We start from the raw sequence: 13,435 nt of genomic DNA, 5'->3' as shown, positions 1-13,435 counted from the left end.
GGGTTGCCATGCCCTCCTCCAGGGGATCTTCCCAACCCAGGGACTGAACCCAGGTCCCCCACATTGCAGGTGATTCTTTACCATCTGAGTCACCAGGGAAGCCCAATAATACTGGAATGAATAGCTTATCCTTTCTCCACGAGATCTTCCTAACCCAGGACAGGGTCTCCTGCATTGCAGGCAGATTGTTTAACAACTGAACTATGAGGGAAGCCTCTACTGTAAAAACAGAGATATTTACTCATACATTATATTATGGTTATGTTTGTGTACAATTCATCTTCAGAAATCCAAAGAAGACAAATATTTCTCTGACATTTCATACAGTTTAGCAATTTAAATACTTGCCATATTTTTACATTACATTTTTACATTACAAGAGCATTACAAAACTCTTGTTCACCCAATTTCTGTCTCTAGAAGAAAAAACATGCCTACTTTCCTACTTAAATGAGATCAGGCATGAGAAGAGTTCTTAGAGAGAAAAAATATTCACATGAGGTTCTAGGTACAAACTTTAATATCTTACTTTAGGAAATGACTTTTGAGCTATTGTTCACCCTGAACTGTCTTTCTTCACAGTAATTCCATGGCCCACATGACATCTATGTACAAACAATGGTTCTGTACCACAAAACTTGGATTTAGTTTTCAAAAATTCCAAGTAGATTTAAGATAAATAGATACAGTTGGGTAAATTTTTGGTTATTATTTTAATTTGCCATTACTTCTAAATCATTTTTCTTGGGATGCAGAGAGATACTCATGAACCCACAGGCTGTCCTTAAATACAAAATATCAAGGTCTTGTCAACATCTGAAGACTCTCCAGAATGTGTCTCAGAGCTATAGTTTTTCTGTTGTGGGAACTCATTAATCATTAACAAAGAAAATTTGCTTTCCCAGAGAATGGGCTGCTGAGATCTGGAAGGTGGCTGCATTTTAATGGAGTACTAAACTGTGAAACCTATTTTTATGTTGTAAATCATCATGTGCAAAGGAAAATTAACAGGAAGCAACTGACATGCTTTTTAAATTATTTTTTAAGTACATGTAGAAGTTGAGGAGAAGGTAGTTCTCAAAGCACATTTATTTTGTTTTAATTAAATTTTTCACTGATATTAAATGTGTTAGCACAAATTCCTTGAGAGCTCAGTTGATAAAGAATCCAACTGCAATGCAGGAAACCCCAGTTCAATTCCTGGGTTGGGAAGATTCACTGAAGAAGGGATGGGACACGCACTCCAGTATTCTTGGGCTTCCCTTGTGGCTCAGATGGTAAAGAATCTGCCCGCAATATGGGAGACCTGGGTTTGATGCCTGAGTTGGGAAGACCCCTGGAAAAGGGAAAGGCTACCCACTCCAGTAATCTGGCCTAGAGAATTCTGCCCTGGGGTGCAAAGGGTCAGACACAACAGAGCAACTTTCATTTTCAATTTCAAATTCATATGGGCAATTAAAAATAACTGCTGAATTATACTCATAATTTTGGATCAAACTAAGCAATGTGGCAAAACATATTTAAAAAAACATTTTTTCTATATTCTGTTAATTATCCCAGGGACGGGGGAGCCTGGTGGGCTGCTGTCTATGGGGTCGCACAGAGTCGGACACGACTGAAGCGACTTTAGCAGCAGCAGCAGCATTCATGCAATATTTATAAATAATATAGTTTCTTTTTATATGCTAATGCTTATTTTATTTTAATATGTTCACAAATACTAATATGACAGTAAAAACTTGAAGGAAACAAGACTTTCAAAACATATTAGAACAAACAGTGAATACAGACCAGTAAGCAATTTGTTGTTGCTGTTAGTCTCTCAATTGTATCTGACTCTTTGTGACTCCATGGACTGGAGAAAACCAGGCTTCCCTGTGATCAATTGCATACATTTCATTGAAAACATGAGTTTTATCAACTGCATCTGGAAATCCAAGAAAGAAGTTTCAGTTCAGTTTAGTTCAGTGGCTCAGTCTAGTCTGATTCTTTATGACCCCGTGAACTGGAGCACGCCAGGCTTCCTGTCCATCACCAACTCCTGGAGTTCACCCAAACCTATGTCCATCGAGTTGGTGATGCCACCCAACCATCGCATACTCTGTCATCCCCTTCTCCTCCTGCCCTCAATCTTTCCCAGCATAAGGGTCTTTTCCAATGAGTCGTTCTTCACATCAGGTGGCCAAAGTACTGGAGTTTCATTTTCAACATCAGTCCTTCCAATGAACACTCAGGACTGATCTCCTTTAGGATGGACTGGTTGGATCTCCCTGCAGTCAAAGGGACTCTCGAGAGTCTTCTCCAACACCACAGTTCAAACACATCAATTATTCAGCGCTCAGCTTTCTTTATAGTCCAACTCTCACATCCATACATGACCACTGGAAAACCCATACATAGTCTTGACTAGACGGACCTTTGTTGGCAAAGTAACGTCTCTGCTTTTTAGCAGAGGTTGGTGTCTAGGTTGGCCATAACTTCCCTTCTAAGAGTAAGCGTCTTAGCATTTCATGGCTGCAAACACCATCTGCAGTGATTTTGTAGCTCAGAAAAATAAAGTCAGCCACTGTTTCCACTGTTTCCCCGTCTATTTGCCATGAAGTGATGGGACCGGATGCCATGATCTTCGTTTTCTGAAAGTTGAGCTTTAAGCCAACTTTTTCACTCTCCTCTTTCACTTTCATCAAGAGGCTTTTTAGTTCCTCTTCACTGTCTGCCATAAGGGTGTTGTCATCTGCATATCTGAGGTTATTGATATTTCTCCTGGCAATCCTGATTCCAGCTTGTGCTTCATCCAGCCTAGAATTTCTCATGATGTACTCTGCATACAAGTTAAATAAGCAGGGTGACAACATACAGCCTTGACCCACTCCTTTTCCTATTTGGAACCAGTCTGTTGTTCCACGTCCAGTTCTAACTGTTGCTTCCTGACCTGCATACAGATTTTTAAAGAGGGAGGTCAGGTGGTCTGGTATTCCCATCTCTTTCAGAATTTTCAACAGTTTGTTGTGATCCACACAGTCAAAGGCTTTGGTGTAGTCAATAAAGCAGAAATAGATGTTTTTCTGGAACTCTCTTGCTTTTTCAATGATCCAGCGGATGTTGGCAATTTGATCTCTGGTTCCTCTGCCTTTTCTAAAACCAGCTTGAACATCTGGAAGTTCACCGTTCACGTATTGCTGAAGCCTAGCTTGGAGAATTTTAAGCATTACTTTACTAGCGAGTGCAATTGTGCAGTAGTTTGAGCATTCTTTGGCATCGCCTTTCTTTGAGATCGGAATGAAAACTAACCTTTTCCAGTCCTGTGGCCACTGCTGAGTTTTCCAAATTTGCTGGCATATTGAGTGCAGCACTTACAGAGCATCATCTTTCAGGATTTGAAACAGCTCAACTGGAATTCCATCACCTCCACTAGCTTTGTTCGTAGTGATGCTTCCTAAGGCCCACTTGAGTTCGCATTCAAGGATATTTGTCTCTAGGTGAATTATCACACCATCGTCCTTATCTGGGTTGAGAATATCTTTTTTGTACAGTTCTTCTGTGTATTCTTGCCACCTCTTCTTAATGTCTTCTGCTTCTGTTAGGTCCTTACCATTTCTGTCCTTTATTGAGCCCATCTTTGCATGAAATGTTCCCTTGGTATCTCTAATTTTGTTGAAGAGATCTCTAGTCTTTCCCATTCTATTGTTTTCCTCTATTTCTTTGCATTGATCACTGAAGAAGGCTTTCTTATCTCTCCTTGCTATTTTTTTGGAACTCTGCATTCAAATGAGTATATCTTTCCTTTTCTCCTTTCCGTTTTTCTTTTCTTGTTTTCACAGCTATTTGTAAGGCCTCCTCATACAGCCATTTCGCTTTTTTGCATTTATTTTCCTTGCAGAAGGTCTTGATTCCTGTCTCCTGTATAATGTCATGAACCTCCATCCACAGTTCCTCAGGCACTCTGTCTATCAGATCTAGTCCCTTAAATCTATTTCTCACTTCTACTCTATAGTCATAAGGGATTTGATTTAGGTCATACTTGAATGGTCTAGTGGTTTTCTCCACTTTCTTCAATTTCAGTCTGAATTTGGCAATAAGGAGTTCATGATCCGAGCCACAGTCACCTCCCAGCCTTGTTTTTGCTGACTGTATAAAGCTTCTCCATCTTTATCTGCAAACAATATAATCAATCTGATTTTGGTGTTGACCATCTGGTGATGTCCACATGTAGACTCTTCTCTTGTGTTGTTGGAAGATGGTATTTGCTATGACTAGTGAGTTCTCTTGATAGAATTATATTAGCCTTTGCCCTCTTCATTTCATACTTCAAGGCCAAATTTGCCTGTTATTCCAGATGTTTCTTAACTTCCTACTTTTGCATTCCAGTCCCCTATAATGAGAAGGACATCTTTTTTGGGTGTTAGTTCTAGAAGGTCTTGTAGGTCTTCATAAAACTGTTCAACTTCAGCTTCTTCAGTGTTACTGGACTTGGATTACCATGATATTGAGTGGTTTGCATTGGAAATGAACAGAGATCATTCTGTCGTTTTTGAGATTGCATCCACGTACTGCATTTTGAACTCTTTTGTTGACAATGATGGCTACTCCATTTCTTCTAAGGGATTCCTGCCCACAGTAGTAGATATAATGATCATCTGAGTTAAATTCACCCATTCCAGTCCGTCTTAGTTCTCTGATTCCTAGAATGTTGATGTTCACTCTTGTCATCTCCTGTTTGACCACTACCAATTTGCCTTGATTCATGGACCTAACATTCCAGGTTCCTATGCAATATTGCTCTTACAGCATCAAACCTTGCTTCTATCACCAGTCCCATTCATGACTGGGTGTTGTTTTTGCTTTGGCTCCATCCCTTCATTCTTTCTGGAGTTATTTCTCCACTTATCTCCAGTAGCATATTGGGCACCTACCTACCTGGGGAGTTCATATTTCAGTGTTCTATCTTTTTGCCTTTTCATACTGTTCATGGGGTTCTCAAGGCAAGAATACTGAAGTGGTTTGCCATGCCCTTCTCCAGTGAACCACATTCTGTCAGACCTCTCCACCGCGACCTGTCCAGTTTGAGTGGCCCCATATGGCATGGCTTAGTTTTCTGAGTTAGACAAGGCTGAGGTCCATGTGATCAGATTGGCTAGTTGTCTGTGATTGTGGTTTCAGTCTGTCTGGCTTCTGATCCCCTCTCTCAGTGCCTACCGTCTTACTTGGGTTTCACTTACCTTGAAAGAAGTTTGGCAAGCATTAAATGAACACTCATTTGGGTGTATGTAGCATAACAGTAAAGTATAAGTACCATAAGAGTAAAGTATATGGACTTGTAATTGCACCTACCTTTGTATTTGCTGTGTGTATAAACTTTAAGATGCATTTTTTTAAGCATTGATTACAGTGTCTGTCAGAGAGCAAGCAGTAAAGTAGCCTGCATTCTGAAAAGAATCTTAAATTTCCAGTAGAATCCCATTTTAGTTTGTTACTTTGTATAGTGCTTAATTAATTACTTAACATATTTTATGGAAAAGAGTTGGCTTCAAGTCTAAATGAGTAATATAAGGATTTGAAATTTTTAAAATACAAATTTAAATTTTCAAAAGTGAAAATATTAAGTAATCGTTAACATTTTATATATTTAGCATTTTAGAAATGGTATAATTCTTTATCTAGAGGCTAGGTTATATGAAACCAAAAACTATTTCTATATTGCTTTAAAATACACAAATCAAATTTTTAAAAAACATCCTGTACATGTGCCCCGTGTAAATCTATTCTCTTTACTGTAAAATCTGTAACATTATTGATAAAAATCATGTAAATTAAGTATAGAATTTTCCAATCAATCTCACTACAAGAGCATCAGAACAAAATGGTATTCCATCTGTATCTATATTCTTTTTTGAACCCATTCATTCTCAATGTCTTAGCTAGTCCACAAGTGTATTAATAAATTATAAAGTTGGCAAATGTGTAAGTAGGTAGTATCATTAACATTAGAAAAACTGGCTCATCATCAATTAAGAAAACTTCCAAACATATTTTTTGTGTTTGCTTCATAAATTTGTTTTGTTTTCTTGTTAATAATTCTCATTGTTCCAATAAGAACTAGAGAAAACTCTTCTAAAATGTGTTTTCAAGATTTTTCTCTCTTGACAGGTTGGGTACTGGAATGATATAGACAAATTAGTCTTGATTCAAGATGTACCTACTCTTGGCAATGACACAGCAGCTATTGAAAACAGAACAGTTGTTGTAACCACTATTATGGTAAGTTTTGGTCTGTGTTTTATGATGTTTCGTTTTGCCCACAGGCAATTTTAATTCCCAGCTATGTGAAGGCTGCATCTTAGTGATGGTGGCATTGGTGTTCTGATCAACAAAAGTCTATTGAGGCTTTGAATAAGTTTGTCCTGAACTGATTTCAGTACTTTTATTTGTATTATCTTTTGTTACATTATTGTTCTTGGAAAAATGCTCAGATGTTAAAAACTGAAACTCTTTCATTGGAAATGAATCAAATGCTAAGATTTCAAAGGACAAAAGAATGAACATGAACAAGATCAACAGCTAATCACATGAAATACCCAGTAGTAAACATCGTATATTGTTACTGTTTTTAAAACTTCAATGTAATATAGCTAATAGTGTTGAACATTATAATTTTCAGGTACTTTATTAATTTAATAATGATTTGCATTGTCTTTATAATAGAGATATGAATGTTAAGATTTTAATGAGCATGTTTTACACAACTGTATGCTTTAAAAATAAATTTTGTTTTATATTTACTTCACAAAGGAGTTTTTGTACCGATTATTTTTCTCATTGACCAGTGGGGGGGAAAATGTATTAAAATTTTTTGAAATTCTCCTAAATTAATAAAAATATGATCTTCATTCGGTCACACTATAAAATGAAAAATACTCTAAATCTTAAGTCTGCTTTTTGAAAGAGATTTTCATGAAATTATCTTTTAAATAGTGTATCTCATATTTTTCTCTTCTAAATTCAAACATACTCTTTAGAGTCAATGCTAGTCAAAGAAGATCAACAATTGGTAACTGTTTCTATCTAATTTTAAGTTACATATCCTCAGCTCACTGTCTCATTTAGCAGGACACATTTTTAACTTTTATAAAGCCCTTACTCTAAATGAAGATAAACTATTTTCTGTAATTTAATTTTTAGCTTATGTAATTTTAACTTTATGTTTTTAGTAATGTCAAGTTATTTCCAACATTTTGACATTGAGGTCAAAGCATGAAAATGCCAGAGAAAAGCTTTCACATGTTGCAATTAATTTTATCAATGTTGCGCTACCAGCTAGCAACTTAATGTTAATTTGTCAAGCCTTAATTGGAAGTTTATAATTTTAGAATTTAAACCAACCAACAGGAGTTTTTGTGTATGAATGAAAAATATATATCTTCTAACTTAATTGTGTAATGCATGGGACTTAAATATATATATATATATATATATGTATATATACATATATATGTTCCTAAAAAAGACACAGTAATGGAAAGTCATACTTCAGTACAGTCCTCCTCTTTTCAGCCTCTGATGAAGAATCCTATTTTAAGAAATTGATCAAGAAAGAAATGAGCTCCACGTTGTTCGACTATTCCTAACTAAAGCTCAAGTCTTGTTCTTCTGTGTAGTAAATTTAAGCTAATTGTTCATTCTTCTTGGATGATCAACTCTGGACTACCAGAAAAAAAAAAAAAAAAACATTTATTTTTAAGTTCTGTGACTTTCCTGAGATACTAGAACAAAGAAGAATTAATCCTCATCTTTTTCAAGAAACTAAATGTTGAAAAATAATACTTAATTCTGACATATCAATTCCCATATCTTGAAATGAGGTCATTGTACATAAATGATGGAATTCTATCACTTCTAATTCCAAGAGTAGATTTTCTAAATGTAAATATCTATGAATTTGCATCCTTCTTTTCTGGATACACATAGTTGCTTTCTTTAATTTTTTTTTTTTGAAATTTTGCCTGTTCTACATGAAATAAGGTGTTTTAGTGTTCATTATAGGGATAATGTAAATTCTGTTATTAAAGGGGGTGGAGATACAATTCATCAGGCCATAATATTGAATTAGTTTTGCAAGCATGGTTATTTTTCAGAAAGCATGCTGTCAAAAAATGAGTAAAAATGATTGAAAAATCCAATTGTTTCCTATATATATAAAGACTATTCTGTACAATTATCTTTTCTTTTTGACAGTGATGTCACCAATATTTTTGCAATGAAAATAGTGCAGTACTAGTATCTGTCTTTTGTATAAAAATGTAATCTTTATATAAATAATACCTATGATCTTTGCAACTTCAATAAATCAAAAACAAATATGCTAGCATCCTTTCGCCGAAAGTGTTCCTTGTATTTGCTTTTGTTGATATTATCCCAGGACCTATGACATCTCCATCATCTCTTTCATCTTGAAAGAAATGTGCTTTTTTGTAGATGAATGAGATATTGACACTGGTGTATTATAATCCCTCAGATTAAGTTGAAAACTTTCAACAGGAATGGAATTGGTTAGACGTTAAACTATGTGCAAGACAGATATCTAGACATAAAAAGAAGGCTGTTGTGACACTGAAACTCATTCATTTTGATCAAAATTGTTATGACTTTGCTGTTCTACCATTTGTCTTTCCTTCGTGTTTGTTGTTATTTACATGTTGGTACACTGTAATAGTATATGGTATTGTTGAATAAAGTTGATTGAGAAATTTATTTATTCATTCAAAAATATTTATTAAGCGTCTGCTATTTGCTAGGCACAGTTATAAGCCTGAGATATGTTAGACAAGAAAACAAACCAAAATCCTGCACTTTCAGTTGAATTTTAATTCTAATGAGAGAAAGTAGACAAGAAACATAAGTATAGTAGATACGATTTTTCAATAAAATGTGTCTTTAGCTTTTGCATTGCTGAAATCTATTTGTTTTATGTCTTCATTTTAATGACTAATTTATTCTTCCTGAATATAGTCGTACTGAATATAACTTTAAAGAATCTAAATAAAAGTAAGTTTACACTATCATCGCATAAGAATCATGACTACAAAATTGAAAGATCTAAAGTTTTGGATTCAGATGCTCAACATTTTTTCTCTTTAAGTCTTAGTGACTAAAACTTTTATAACATTTGTAAAATTTATGAGACTGTGACCATGTTAATTTAACATTTTGCATTTAAAATAAACAACCTAAGGAAGCCAAATCTGTGCCACGTGGTTTAGGTAAATGTAGCAATTGAGGGAAAAGTGGTTTGCAGTAGACATTGGGGTGGTGGTTTCCTCTATAATTTCACTACTTTCTTTTGCTGAGCTCTCTGGAAAAAGGAGAGATACAATTAAATTTCAGACAATCTCATTTTTCCCCAAATCTTTCACTGAAAGTAAATGAAACTTGTAACTATTACTAAACTAAGAATGCATTTCTTATCATCTCATGAACTCAACAATCCTTTTGGAAATTTTTCCACAAAATCCAAATTTATTCACTGCAGTATCATAATTACTTTATAAGCCTTAAAACAATTTTACTTATAACAGTCCTTCCAGGAATATTTTTTATTCTTTGTATGAGTTGTTTGATAATTATGTGGAATTTTGTAAATGCACTGCACATAGATACATATGTATATACAATATACAAGTGCATATTTATACATAGATATAAATATCTATACAGATTGTTTTAAAAAGTTTAGAATGAGTGTATTGATAACCACAAAATGACTTGCTGAGCTTTTGGTGGGCTGTGGTATATATACACAATGGAGTATTACTGAGTCATTAAAAAGAATACATCTGAATCAGTTCTAATGAGATGGATAAAACTGGAGCCTATTATACAGAGTGAAGTAAGCCAGAAAGAAAATCATCAATACAGTATACAGATTTTTTTATTTTCTTTCTTATACAAAATATTAATCTTCCCAATACATGCATCTGCTTCCAATGAGTTTATAACTCAATGCTTTTAAATGTTATTTCCAATAAACTTAAAATTACACCAGTATTAAATTTACTGATTTCTTATGAATTGAATAATAGCATTTTAATATTCACTTTTAAGAATTTTACACATAGGATAAATTATCTACATTAAGATTCTTTGGATAAAAGCAAATATCCACATAGCAAATAACTTTTGATATTACTGATTTTATTATTTTACCTGTTTCAACTAGTGGTTTCAATGATTATATTTGTGATGTTTAGAAAATCTTATACTTTGACAGTTTTATTTTTGCTAAATAGCAAGACAAATATTCCAAACAAGTTTTCTCAGTAGGAAAATGATACTTTATTTATTGAAAATCATCTTAATTCATTTATATAGGCATTTTCATAAGCAAACCCTAATGCCATAGCTTTAAATAGAGATTAATTTCTTTCCTGAAATAGCAGAGCAGATGTAGAATGCTATGCATATGGAAATTGTACTAATAAACTCATAATCACTAAGAAGTAATGCATTTCAAATAACTTTTTTAAGGAATTGTTGTCCCACAGAACACAGCAATTGATAACAAAGATGGTCGGTTATAGTCTTCCATTTTAATCCACAATTGAGAACCTGGGGCTCCAGAAGGTTGCTTATCAAAGATGGTCCACAAACACCCTTTAATGATTGACTATAACTCATTTTTTACTATTCTGAGAAGACTTGGTATTTTCTTCAGCATAACTTTATATTGAGTCTCCTCAAGTATGCAGTGTTTGAAGGGCTACTTATACATAAATTATCAGGTTTGAGATGGGACAAAAGAAAAGATTGAGAGCATGTTGAGGATTTTCTGCTAATTTGGATTTAACATGAAACAAAAGAGAAATGAGACAGATTCAAAGAAACTGGAAAGAGCTGAGCAGTTATGAGAGATCTTGTTCAAGAAATGCCTAGCTGTTCTCTCCTTTCGTTCTTCCATCTTCCTGAGTGTGATTATCTTATTTCTCTTAATTTGCATGCACCAATATTTGAATCTCAACAATTATTCATGCCCCTAAGAGTCAGACATGACTTAGTGACTGAACAGCAACAAACTTCTAATAAATATTTTCAGTTTTGTTTGTTAGGAAAACAAAAATCTGATGGGTGCTGCTATCCAAAAAAGAAAGTGAAAAATATCAAAAACACTAAATAAATTTGTATTTAGTGTATTTTGAAACAAGCCTGTTTCAAAAGAGATGATCTGGACCTCACTGATATTTACTTTCCTTTTGAACCTCTGAACCAGAAGTTCTAATGTAAATACCTTGCCATGATATTCTTATTTAGGAAGCATTGATAGACCAGGAAATCTTTATATTTATTGAGTACCAGACACTATGAGGAAATGCGGAAAGGTATTAATTCATTGTTTTTTCAAAACTTTCATTCACTAAAAATACAGAAATTCATATGTTTAATCTTGTCTTCTCTCTTGTTAAATCACATGAAATCTCAAATAGTTGCATATATTTTGACAGATGCTACAGTAGCTTCAACAATGTCCAGACATTTCACATTATGGGTTCAATTTCCACTCCTGCTAGTTCTGTGAAATTGAACAGTATGTTGAAAGTCTTTAAGCTTAAATTTTCCATCTACAAAATGGGAAATGCCTGTCTCAAAATGGCAGTGTGAAAAATAAATAAAAAGATACCATTAAATAACAGTTAAATAACTTTGTACTTGACGCAGAGCAAGCACTAAATAACTGAGGGCTTGTATTATTTTTTACTATATATTTTATTATGTATGGTGGTCTCCCACCATTCTCACTGCTGTACCTTTATTACAAAGAATTTAATCATAATCGTAAGAGAATGAGGAGCATATATAATTTATTTTTATACCCCTAGTTCCCAGCAAGCTGCCTGGCACACAGCAGGTATTTATCAAATATTTGACTAAACATTGAAAATGTAGCTTTTAATGAAACAAATTATTCACTATATAATGTAGAGGGGATTTTGCAAGTTAGATGATAATACTAGCTAAAGAGACTTCTGTACACAAGCTAATACACATTTGAGGGCTAAAATTCATGTGTTCACGTATTTCAGACTCTTTAGAATTTATCAACCTTAGTAGCAAGTGTGATCTTTAGCGGTACTCGTTTTGAAAACCTCTCATTTGTAACATTAACAATCATTTCAATTAGAATGTTAAGGATTGTGAAAATATGCAATTTGTGTTTGTTTATACATATTCTTCCATATTTTAACTAACTATCGCAAGAAGAAAAGAGACAAAATGAAAGTATTTGTTCATTTTAAGTAATATTCCATAACATATCTTAGAAATTAACAATCTTGCAACAACTTACAATTTTTATAACCACATTCATATTTTGCAAAATGATTTATATCTGGAGAATGTTTTCTTTAAGCTAACAAATAATTTTCTTCTATCTAAAGAGATAATTAGCTGCCTTTATTTTGTAGGTGGAGAAATTTCTTAACCAAGTCCAGTGTTAGAATATCCATCAAATTGAAGGAAGAAGTGAGAGACTTCTGGTTCTTTTGACCATGTCTACCTAAAGCAGGATTTAAGAAAATAATACAAGATCAAATCCTAAACAATTGCCCACAATAGAGTTATTTAGGGCATTTCTATGAGAAAATCACATATTATATAATTTACACTTCTATTGCTTTTTGAAATAGTTTCTATAGTTACAAAGTATTTTAAAACAAAATCAGAATTAGTGTAGACTGTCATGTAATGCAAAGTAAATCATCTTCTAATGAGTTTTAAGAACAAGTTCAATTTTCCAAACTACAGATTTGCTGGGAGAAAAGAAAAGATACATATTAAAGTTACTAAATTAATATCACAGTGCTATTTTATAAAATATATATCGTGACTTCAATAACATTGTAGTCAAAAGTGGTCATTCCTTGTCTGCAAATGATTAAGAAATCTGAAATGTGGCCTGGAGTTCTGTATGTACTGCATGCTCACTGAGCCTGTCTTTTAGTTGGTGGCGTTAGGTTTTATTTATAAAATCAAGTGCTTTTCTGCTAATGTCTATTTAGTTTCACAGACTTTAAATGGTTTGGTTTAGGGATGTGTGCGTGTGTGTGTGTGTGTGTGTACGTACCAAAAACTGTTCAGTTATTATGAATTAGCAATAATCTTTTCATTTCACAATAATTCTTCATCCTATTTCATCTTATTGCTTCAAAAACTAAATGAGAATATTACTAGAACTATTACTTGAATAGTTATGATTTTCACAATTAGGAAAAATTATTAGCTTCCATTGGGAACATATTTTTATAATAGAATAAAAATTATTGGATCACAACCTTAATTAAAGCCAAAATACAGGACAATTTTAGGAAAACCAATTTAATACAAATTAGTATGTAAAATGTTAAGGACTGCTAATTTGTTTCTTCTTTGCACTTGCTAAATACCTGCT

General features: G+C 33.6%; 1 protein-coding gene across 4 annotated transcripts in view; it reads left to right on the top strand.

Annotated features, from left to right (window-relative positions):
* Positions 1–13,435, top strand: part of GRIA4 (glutamate ionotropic receptor AMPA type subunit 4) — a 666,530-nt gene that overhangs the window by 586,829 nt on the left and 66,266 nt on the right. For all 4 annotated transcript variants that reach the window (XM_069554788.1, XM_069554789.1, XM_069554786.1 and 1 more), the window contains exon 10: positions 6,148–6,258. In XM_069554788.1, coding sequence (XP_069410889.1) covers positions 6,148–6,258 — 111 coding nt within the window. The remainder of the gene's footprint in view (positions 1–6,147; positions 6,259–13,435) is intronic.

Source organism: Ovis canadensis, chromosome 15, assembly GCF_042477335.2.
Source record: "Ovis canadensis isolate MfBH-ARS-UI-01 breed Bighorn chromosome 15, ARS-UI_OviCan_v2, whole genome shotgun sequence".
Lineage (NCBI taxonomy): Eukaryota > Metazoa > Chordata > Mammalia > Artiodactyla > Bovidae > Ovis > Ovis canadensis.
The sequence above is the reverse complement of the archived record's forward strand: the minus strand, read 5'-3'. Positions and strand labels throughout refer to the sequence as shown.